Source organism: Petaurus breviceps, unplaced genomic scaffold (genome assembly GCF_028583685.1).
Source record: "Petaurus breviceps papuanus isolate PSGF00001 unplaced genomic scaffold, PetGlider_PUasm1.0 185, whole genome shotgun sequence".
In the NCBI taxonomy this organism is placed as follows: domain Eukaryota; kingdom Metazoa; phylum Chordata; class Mammalia; order Diprotodontia; family Petauridae; genus Petaurus; species Petaurus breviceps.
Window position 1 is genome coordinate 37,224,996 of NW_027185797.1, and position 11,183 is coordinate 37,236,178.

The following is an 11,183-nucleotide window of genomic DNA, read 5'->3' on the forward strand; positions in this document are numbered from 1 at the left end:
GGGAATACCATTTTTCACCTCTCCCCAAGCCCCTCCCTCCCTTCTCTTGCCCTCTGTAAACCTTAAAGTAGTCAAGAAATGGGGGTTAATTCTTCTCTCCCACATCCTTTCTCCTACTCCTGCTTTCCTCACCCCAACCTCTCTTCCTAGACTGGCAGAGGCAGGGAGCCAGGAGAATCTACTGGGCAAAGTCGACTGGGCCTGCCCAGGGAGCAGGACAGAACCCTACATCTCTCCTGCCCCCAACATGGTGGCACAGGGCCGAGTGCTGTTCATATTCTTTGGACTGCAACTGGTGGTGATGGTGGTCCTGTATCACCAAGGCTACAGACCCCAGGCCAGCTATGTCCTGAAGATCCTGACTGCCAGCAGCCTTAGGACCCCCATGACTATCCTGACGATGAGAGATGTCTACAGCGGCCTGGACCAGATCCAACCCCTGAGCCTCACCGAGGAAGCTCTTCCCATCTGCCCCAAGAACTCGCCTTTTGTCAGTAAGCTGGGACCTTGACACTTGTGTGCAGGCATGGGAGAAGGTTGGCTGCTTGGTGCGGGGGGTGGGGGAGGGACATGGTGCGGGGGTCCCACTCACCTCTTTATTCATCTATTCATTCATGCATACATGCATGTATGCATTCATTCATTCAGCAAGCATTTATTTACATGGAATATTTCAAACCTGAACTCTTGAAAGGGCCTCCTAATTGGCTTCCCTGCCTCTGGTCCCTCCCCCTCTACAAGCAGCTACCAGAGCATAGTCTGACCATGCCCTCCCCAACTCCCCTGGTTCCCTGTTGCTTCTGGGATAAAATATTCAACTCTCTTGTTTGGCTTCATAATCTATCCCAAACTGACCCCAACCTACTTCTCTAGCCTTGGTACTCTCCTTCCCTCATTCTATAATCTGACCTTCTCCAAATGTTGGGTCTTTGCGAGCACACGCGCACACACACACTCACACACACACAGACACACATTCACACACACAGACACACACACTCACACACACAGACACATGCACACACACACACACACACACACTGTTGGCCATGCCTGGAATGCTCTCACTCTTCCCCTCTGTTTCTAGTCTCCTTCAAGACCCTGCTCAAAGGCAGCTCCCTACCCCCTTTGTTTCCTCCTCCCTCCCCTCTCTCCCCTTCTCTAGATTCTTGTATCTGATGTTTCCCCCGATAGAAGGTAAGCTCCTTAAGGCAGGGGCCTGTGACATTTTTGGTGTCTGGTACATAGCTGGGGCTGACATTCTCCTTGGGGTAGAGTAGGGAAACTGCAACCTGGGGTCCCACTTGGATTCAGTCAAAGGGCTGCACTTGAGCACCTAGAGGGCCACATGTGCCTACCCCTGGGCATTTATATCATGCCTACTACACACCAGGCCCTATGACAATCACTTTCTTTTCAAATATTATCTCATTTGGTCCTCACAACAACTCTGTGGGCACATGGGAGGCAGTGGCTATTATGACCCCCATTTTACAGATAAGGAAACTGAGGCAGGGGTTAAGTGACTTATCCAGGGTCACACAGCTGGTAGACATCTGAGGCTGGAACTCGGGTCTTCTTGACTCTGGGCCTCTCCCTCTCTGCTGAGCCACCAGTTGCCTCCAAACAATTATATGAGCCAGAGATGGGAGGAAGTTCAGCATCCATCTGGTCCAACACCCTCATTTACAGATGAAGACACAGACTCAGGGAGAGTAAATGATTTGTCCATACTTATAGTAAGGGTCGTCAGAGGTAGGACTTGCACTTGGGTCTTCTGACCCTAGATGCTCTTTCCATTGTCCTACATCCAAAGTCATCCTGTTTAAAATGTAGTAGAAAGAGCCTGGATTTGCCTAGGTTCGAATCCCACCTATGGGGCCTCAGTTTCCTCTTTTGTAAAATTAGGGGCCTCTAAGGTCCAGCTCTAAATCTATTCTGAAAGAGAAGGCAGGTGAGGGAAGTGACTCATTTGCCTAATGGTCCTCACTTTGTACATGAAGGTCGGATGGGGAATTTGCACCATTCATCAATGGTCTTTCACTTGGAGACCCCCTCTCAAGGCTTCCCACCTTCCCCCCTTCTCCAGTGCTAGCTCAGTCCCACAGCTACCATCATTCACACCTCCATTGGGTGTGGAGGGCATACTGGACAGTCCATCCGTCATTTGGGTGACAGGCTTCATGATTCTCCATCAGAGGATGTGTGCTGGACAGGGCACACCTCTGTTGAGTCATTGAGTCAGGAGGTGAGGGGCCTCACTGGTTTCCTGTCACCTCTCCTCCCCTCTCAGTTGGCCCTCTGAAGGTGAACTTCCCTATCGATCTAACACTGGATGCCATCACTCAGAAGAACCCACTGGTCCAGTTCGGAGGCAACTATCAGCCTCCCAACTGCTGGGCTCTTCACCACACAGCCATCATCATCCCCTACCGGGCTAGGAGAAAGCACCTGTACCAGCTCCTCTACCACCTGCACCCCTTCTTGCAGAGACAGCAGATCCACTACACCATCTATGTGGTACACCAGGTAAGGGATTGGGCAGAGGTGGAGGGAGGAGGTTGGAGAGGAAGGAGATCTCCCCAGCCTAAGGAGGACTAGAGGGCGCTTCGTTCTCCTCCAGAAGGCAAATAGAGCCCAGAGCCTCACACAGGGACACAAAAGAAAAGGGAGGCTTGACCCAGAGGGAGATATTGAGGTTAGTGATGGTGAAAGACACATTGCTGTTTCCAAGGCTGAGGTTTAAAGAAATTTACATGTGATATTTATATGTGATATTTCATCTTCTACCTCTCATGTTGCTTTCTAGAGGAAAAGCAAGTGCATTGTGTTAAAATTTTTTGATATATTATTCACTTTACTTTTCAATTAGTGAGCATTGATACTTCTATTTGAAAAAAAAAGAAAACTAAAACCTTTTTTAATAAATATGCAAAGCTATACAAAACCTACTCACACCTTGGTCACAAAATGTGGGCCTTCATGAGCATCTTGAATCTGTCACCTCCCTGGTGGGTAATAAGCTACCAGTCTCAACAGTCCCCATAGCTGATACCATCCAATGGGAAAGAAAATCCCAATCCTCATTCTTAAAATTGGATCGACCTCCCAACCCCTCAGCCTTCGCTGTCCAAAACTACGCAGAATCCCTTTCTGTTTTTAAGCCCCTTGGCACTAAGTGAACACAGTTTGTAAGAATCGGTTCTTCCTCTTGTCTATCAATGCTCTGCGAATTAAAGGCAAACTGGGGGAGGTGGGCAGCATGCTTCATCAGGAGTCTTCTGTAATGTTGGCCGGTGGTTCTGTTGATCAGGGTTCTGAGGTCTTTGAAAGCTGCTTATTTTTAACATTATTGTTACTACCGTATCAGTTTGTCTTTACCTACTCATTTCACTCTGCATCAGTTCATACAAGACTTCTCAGGTTTTTCTTATTCTGATACATTTGAATCAGTTCCTTATCTATCTTAGAAAAGGGCCCTTTATCAGAGAAACTTATTCAAAGAGGTTTGCTTTTTTACCCCTCCAGTTAACAGTTTCCCTTCTAATTTCAGCTGCACTGGTTTTGTTGGTGCAAAGACTTTTTCAATTTTGCACAATTAAATTGACCATTTGATAGTCATTGAGTTTGTTTGTTTTTTGTTTTTTTTTTTTCCCTTTTGGAGGGCAACTGGAGTTAAGTAATTGAGTTCTTGTTGAACAGTAACAGCAAATCGAAGGTTATCAGATCACCAGTGGCAGAGACAACTTGGGAGTGAATTCTGGTCATCAGCTTTGATTATGATTGTGTAGTATTTGTTTACTTTCTTAAAAAAAGTAACTTTAACTTTATCTGTATGTTTGCTTGGGCATGACAGATGAACCTCCAAAAGTTTATCAAGTACTTGTTGTGAAGAAGACAGTGCACTGGAGAAATCAGGTCAAAAAGCAAAACAATCCTTGCCTGCGAGAAACTTATATTCCACTAGAAATAAGAAGGGAAAGGGAACAAGCATTTATTAAGTGACTACTGTGTACCAGACACTGTGCTAAGAATTTTGCAATATGCATCTCACTAGAGGATACAATATGTAACCAGATACATAAATAGGAGATAATTCGGTGAAGGAAAGGGAGGACTGTCTTTACCTTTGAAACTAACCAATGTATTTATCTAGATTTTGACTTTATTTACACAGTTGTATTGGATGTGTCTATTGTCCTTTGGGCTCTGTTTTCTTCACTCTGCATCTCTTCATACAAGTCTTCCATTTAATTCTTTATATTCAACTTTCTTGATAAGAAGAGAAAGTCTTGACCTCTGTGTCAGGAAAGCCTGAGTTCCAATTTCACCTCTGATGTAATACTGAGTCACCTAGCTGCCCTAGGACCTCTCTAGGGCTAGAAAATGCTCACTTATACCTATAAAATCACAGGTGTAGTCCTCGTTCCTTCTTGGAGCACTGATATACCATTATGTTAACCTGCTAAAGTTTGTTCAACTGTGTGTCAGTCACTGAATGCACTTGTTTCTAGATTTTGTCATCACAAATAATGTGTCTATGACCATTTTTTGTGCATATGAGCATTTTTCTGTAGTCAGGAGTCTATTTGGAATATGATCCCAGCTGTGGGGTCCCTGGGCCAAAGGATTTGAACAATACAATAATTATTTTGTACATAATTCCAAGTTGCTCTACAGAACGGTATAGAATTCTGGAAGTGGAGCCAGGGAGACCCCAGTTCAGTTTCTGCATCTGACACTAACTGGGTGACCCCCTGGCAAGTTCCCATGTGTCAAATGGGGGAAGAGAGCACCAAATGACCTGTAGGGTCATTTTGTAGTGGATCTAAATCTATCATGTTCTGATTAGAAGAGTTCACAGCTCTCTCAGAAGATTTATCAGACCTCAGAGACTATCTGGGCCACCCCTCCCCACAATTGTATAACCCCAGACAAATTAAGTGACTTGCCCAAGGTCACCAAGTGGGTCAGCATCAGATCCAGAACTCAAACCCAGCTCCTTTGGCTTCAAATTCAGCCCTTTGGTTACCATCCCTTCTTAAAAAAAAAGTTTAGTTTCTTTTTAATCAGTTTTTCTGGTTTGATGGAGATGAAGTTATTTCAGCATGCATTTATCTATTATGGAGATGGAATTTTTTTTATTGGTTATTCTTCTGGAAGCTATTTATATCCTTTGACTATTGGGGAGAGCCTTAGCCTTAAAAATTTGTGTCAAATTAGATGTCAGACTTTAATCAGAGATATTTAAGGCAAAATCTACCCTTCACCCTTCATCTGGATTTTTTTTTTAAGTTTCTGCTGCATTTATTTTGTCTATACAAAAGTATTTTAAATTTTGTATACTCATAATAGCCTGTTTTGGCCATTCTGGTCTTTCCTGTTCCCATCACATGAGTATATGGGCACATGCCCACATGTGAGTGTGTGTGTGTGTGTGTGTGTGTGTGTGTCTTTAGGGGGTGATGCTGGTGGTGGTAGAGGGAATGTATACACACTGAGTTAGGCACTGAGCAGGGTACTCCCTGAATAAAGGGCCATTTCTCCTGTTTAAAGGCCATGTCTATTCCAGATGGACAATTATACCTTTAACCGTGGGAAGCTATTGAATGTGGGCTTCAAGGAGGCCATGAAGGAGAATAACTGGCAGTGTATTTACTTTCATGATGTGGATCTAATTCCTGAGGATGATCGCAACATTTATGACTGTAACACCTTTCCCACGCATGTTTCAGTGGCCATGGACAAGTTCCAGTATAAGTAAGTGAAGGCAGAGTGGAGAAAAGAGATATCCCAGAGAGTTCAGAGAAGAGGAGCTATCCTAGGGACTACAGAGGAGTGGCTATCTCAGGGTTTATAATAGATGGCAAGCCTAGGGGGTTACTGAGGAGGGTCTATCTCAGAGGTTAGAAAAGAGTGTAATCCTAAAGGCCATAGAGGTGGGGCTATCCTAGTGTCCAGAGAAGAGAACTATCCATGGGCAGAGTGGAGAGACTATCTTCAGGGTAAGAAAGGAACTGCTATCCCCAGGGTAAGAGAGGAGCAGCTGTTCCAGGGGCCAGAGAGAAGGGGTTGTCTCTGTAGCAGCAAGCACCCCAAGCGTCCTCAGGGTTTGCAGCTACCACAGGTTCTTGGATCTGCTTTGTTAAAGGAAAGCAACTCAAAATGGGTTAACAAGCTTACTTTAATCAGTCAGACATATATCATTTACCTTGAAAAGGTCAGCACCCTGAACCTCAAACCATACAGGCAGAATTATCAAGACAGAAACAGATCAAGTAGACAGCTTTCCAAACTGTCCAACCATTACATCCATACCCAGTCAACATCTGGGTTTCCACATTCTGGGTTTTTCAAAGCCGGGGGACTCTCAACAACGGCTTCCCAGAATTCAGATCAAATCACAGAACACTTCTCAAAGTGAGTCTCAAAACAAAGCTACACATCAGGGCTTATATAGCCTTCTCCTGGCTCAGAGAATGTAACAACCTTTTGGACCCACTGGCCAATCAAAAAGTATCAACTGAAAAAACAAGCCTCCCACCCCAGTCTCCAGGTGCACTTTAGCCTAGGGGCAGGGAAGATCTTTAAATTTGCATTTCCATTACAGTCTCAGAAGCAAGAGATTGAGCGTCTGACTCTGGGGTCCTAGAGGAGTGGCTAACCTTAAGGGTCAAAGGAGAGCAATTATCAAGAGGTTCAGAGCTATCAGGTTAGAGGAGGGATTTTCATGTGGGTCTGAGGTGAAGGCCTTGGGTAGAGGTCTTTGAAAGCAGCCCTCAGAAGAAATGCAGTTATGGTAACATCTGGCCTATCGAGGTCCTCTGACTCAGCTTCTCCTTCACATTTATAGGCTTCCTTACCAGACATACTTTGGGGGTGTGGTGGCACTGAAGCCCATTCACTATCTGAAGATCAATGGCTTTCCCAACAACTACTGGGGCTGGGGGGGTGAGGATGATGACGTTGCATCCAGGTGAGTAGTTCCTGCCTAGATCTGGTGGGGAGGGAGACTGGGAGCAGGGGGAAAGAGGCCACAAGGGTTCTGTGTTCCATCCCTCCCTACAGAATTTTCCTGAATAAGATGTTAATCTCTCGGCCTCCAGCAGTATTTGGCCGATACCACATGCTGAAGCATGGTTTTGACAGAGGAAATGAGGCCAACCCTAAAAGGTGAGGGGCAGAAGGAGAGGATGGGTCTGGGGGAGGGGACACTGCTACTCTCATCCTCCTTGACCTGACATGGGTTTCACCCACCCTTGGAGGTGACCCCTTTACCTCCAGAAGAAGATCCCTCTTGTGGAGGGCTCTGGCGTAGGTAACACTTTCAAGGTTTTATCCTTGGAAGTGACTCCTATAGGTTTCTTCACCATGGTCAGGATGGTCAGGGTCAGTGCCTTTGTAGAAGGATCATTGACTTGCCCAATAGTTGTACTTGAAAGTAGAGGGTCATCATAATGGGAAGGAGAAAGCCTCAGATCAGCCAGGAGTCACTCTAGGGTCATTCTCCTGGAGGGAATAGTGACCCTTGGGTCACCCTTAGTAGGGAGAAGGAATCATTTTTGGACTGTCCTATTTTCAAGGGATTCATCCCTGGTTATTCTCCTTGGCACAGACCATTCTCTTAAGTGGGGGACAAGGGGCAATAGATGGATGGCTGCCATCCAACCCCTCAGGATCCTGATCTGTAAAATGGGCCCATACTAAAGACTCCTAGCCTTGTAGATAGTTGTGAGGAAGAAGCTTCAGAAACTGTGAAACCTCCCCAAAGTAGGCAGGATAAAAATAGTAGCAAAGGGGTGGGAGTGGATGGGGTGACTGCGGGCTACCAAGGGGTCTACAATGACTTACTTTTCTTCTTTTTGCCTCTGTCAGGTTTCGCCTCCTCTCCAAAACCCATTTGACATGGCGTCACAATGGAATGAGCACTCTTTCCTACCATTTGCTGTCCAAGGAGCAGACCCCACTCTACACCAACCTCACAGTGTACTTTCATGTTGATCTACCATAATTGCCCCCAGGCCCATGTCTTCTGCCTAGAACTCTGAATCTTTTGCCTCTTGTCCCACCACGTGCCTCATCTCTTCCATGTATCAAGCACCAAAGTCGGGCACTCAAGACTAACAGACAGGAAGCAGAAAGGGAAAGAAATGTGGAAGAAGCAGTGAGGGTTAGCTTTTCCCCTCACCTCAATTTCTTATTAAAGTGTAGTTTGTTATATATGATGCATGAGCCCTCCTGCACACCATTTTGGGATCCTGCCATCTAGATCTATGTGGGGATGAGGATTGGGAGAAAAGACCCAATCTAATTCAGGAGACACATTTCTGCCCTGATTGAACCTGTCCTTAGGGAGGTCTCAGGGGAAGACAGGTATTTAAGCCTGTTTTCCCATGCACAGTCACAGATAACACCATAAAACAAATCAACAACAAAACCCTCTTATAAAGCAAAAATCTACCTCCAAGTTGGCATGTGATTTTTGGATGAGAAGGGTCAGAGAGATGAGCCGGGATTAATTTCCTGTGGTATCCTGGAGGAGTAGAGAGAGTTCGGGATCCCTTTGGAAGTATTCCCAAAGAAAAGTTTCCTGGACGGGCTGGGGAGGTGGTAAATGTGACTGATGTTCCTTAGAAACCCTGTCAGGAGGCCCTTCCCTCCTATGATTCTATCACTGGAGAAAGCAGAAATTGCTGGGGACTGGCAGAATCCCAGATAGCAAGCCACTACTGTCTGTTCCCTAGATGTGGGACAGAAAGCTCAGGTCCAGAGGAGGCTGCTGGACAGAGATGAAGGGAGGATGGGGAGGGATGAATAAAGAGGGGAAGGACAATATGGGCAAGAGGTGGGAGGACCAGGGACCTTCATTCTAGACCTTAAAGGATTGCCTTGTCTTTGAGTAGAACTCGGGAGGTTTTTTTTTTTTTTGGGGGGGTCTTTCCCTATCTGAGAGAAATCAATGGACCAGTCCTCAAAATACAAGGCTATCAAGTCTAGGAAGTAGGGAGGGAAGGAGGAGTCTGGAAGAGTCAGGCTTAGGGATGGGCAGGGAAAGGGGAGAGGAGAATAATTTGTAGATTGTCAGTGCTGGAGGAAAGGGAGGCACATGTTCTTCCTCTCACAGACAAAACTGGTCAGCAGGTGTGATGGGTCTTCTCTTCCTGGAGGGGGCCCCCTCGCCAACTTCTCCTCTAAAATCACTCACCCCTGTGTAATATAATGCCAAGCAAAGGCAACTTCCCAAGGTTCAGAATACCAGCATAGGTGCTCTCCATTTTATTCAGTGACAAACCAAGAACAGAGAAGATCAAAACATGACATCATTCCAAATACAGCATTTACTAAGGGTGATTAAATAATCTCCAAGTACTACCCCACCCCAGGACCTTCCAATCATTCAATCAATTACAAAGTCTCTGTTCTAAATACTTCTCCACCCCTAGGCTGTGCCTTCATTTAGTCCACCACAAAGTCCCTCTTCTCAAATGGAGATTAGTTTCTAAACATAAGGTCAAAAGTTCCCCACCCCTGGATCACAATTGAATCTACCCCAGAGTTACATCAAGTTTAAACACAGCACTTAATACCCAAATGGAGGTCTTTTCTTCATCTTGACATGAGGCAAGTTCTCAGCAATCTTAGTTCCTGGGGAGACAAGGCTTAGCAAGGCCATAAGATACATTGCCAGTCCCTTCATGAATTCATCCTCTGTCTGTAGAACAGTCCTAGAACCCCTGAACACATTAGCAAAACCCTCTCCTAGGATTTCTGTAAACATACAACAAGAAAATCCTTCTTCAGGGCTTCTGAACCAACAGAAAGGTTCCCAGACCCCTGCAACAACAGCACTGTCCTTCACCAGGGGACAGTATTCACTCTCTGTCTGCAGGACAGTCTCAGGGCTTCTTAGTGAACAGCCAGGTTCCAGGACTTCTTCAACAAAAGGACTGTCTTTCACCAGTGGACAAATCTGGCAAAATAACATCAAAACAGACAGACAAAGTACCAGCAAAACAGCCATGTCTCCTCAGTCCTTGGCAGCTCAGGGGGAAGGTCTCAAAAGTCCAGGGCAATTCAAAGCAGCCACCAGCAATTCTCTTAGTCTCTCTCTCTCTCCACGAGGTGCTGCTTCCAAAAAAGATCTTCCGCCTCTCTCTTGTCTCTCCAAATCTATGTCACCAGCTCCTCCCAGTTCAGGACTTTCTTTTCACATCAACAAGTCCATCCCACAGGTGGGATTAACAAGCTCTGGGTTTTAACACAATCAGTTTGAAAACCAAGCTAATACAGGGGAATCTTTAATTGCCATTACTATCACACCCTGATGTTCTCAAAGTACGGGGACACGTTAACAACCTTGTGAGGCAACATTAGCCACTCATAGGCACCATTACTTGGAAAACGGAGGCCCAGGGTCCCCTAGCTGGTGTCACAGGCAGGATTCGAACCTGTCTCTGACTCAGGCTTCCACGGCTTCATTGTCATCCCTGGCTCCACAACATCTCTCATCTACTGCCCCTTCAGTCTAAGCATTACCACCTCTCCCCTGGCCCAGTTCAATCGCTACTGCAGGGGCCCCAGACTCTCGTCTCCATCTACTCCATCCTCCCCTCGGGGCCAGACGCATTTTCTTCAGGTACAAGAATGACCACTTCCATCACCTGTCCTCTCTTCAGTCAGCTCCAATGGAGCCCACTCACCTTCGGGATCCTATAAAACTCCTGCTTGGCATTCAAAATTCCCGACTACCTAACCCCTTTCTCCCTCGCCAGGCTTCTCACACGTCACCCTCCTCCTCAAAGTCTACAATCCAGCCTGCCCGGCCTCCCTGTCCCTTGGACGCGACACTCCCTTCCCTGGCTTTTGACCTCTGGTGGTACCCGGTGCCTGGACAGAGCTTCCCTCTCACCACCACCTCGGACTTCCCTGGCTTTCTTGGAGACTTGGACCCAAACCCCACTTCTCCAGGGGGCCATTCGTGCTCTCCCACCCCCAGCTGCTAGCCTCTGTCCCTTTTGATGGATCTTTCCTGTGCTCTGTGTCTTGAGAGTACCTGTGACATTTAGAGCTTCTTCCCCTCTGCAGTGGGAGGTTCCTTAGGAAGGGACTCTTCACCTTGCTTTGTATGCTAGCTTAGCTCAGAGCCTGACACGCGGCAGCACATTCCTCATATGCTTTCTTCT

General features: G+C 46.4%; 1 protein-coding gene across 1 annotated transcript; it reads left to right on the forward strand.

The window, feature by feature from the left end:
• The first annotated feature begins 247 nt into the window (after positions 1-247).
• Positions 248-8,161, forward strand: LOC138161524 (beta-1,4-galactosyltransferase 3-like). The gene is made up of 6 exons (XM_069088272.1): positions 248-494; positions 2,294-2,529; positions 5,573-5,760; positions 6,854-6,976; positions 7,069-7,173; positions 7,876-8,161. The coding sequence occupies exons 1-6, from the start codon at positions 248-250 to the stop codon at positions 8,009-8,011; spliced, it is 1,035 nt and encodes a 344-aa protein (XP_068944373.1). The 3' UTR covers positions 8,012-8,161.
• Positions 8,162-11,183: the final 3,022 nt, after the last annotated feature.

Coding starts and splice junctions, on each gene's coding strand:
- LOC138161524 (XM_069088272.1), top strand. CDS start 248: ATGGTGGCACAGGGCCGAGTGCTGTTCATATTCTTTGGACTGCAACTG. Junction 495..2,293: donor CAAGAACTCGCCTTTTGTCA/GTAAGCTGGGAC, acceptor CTCCCCTCTCAG/TTGGCCCTCTGAAGGTGAAC. Junction 2,530..5,572: donor CCATCTATGTGGTACACCAG/GTAAGGGATTGG, acceptor TGTCTATTCCAG/ATGGACAATTATACCTTTAA.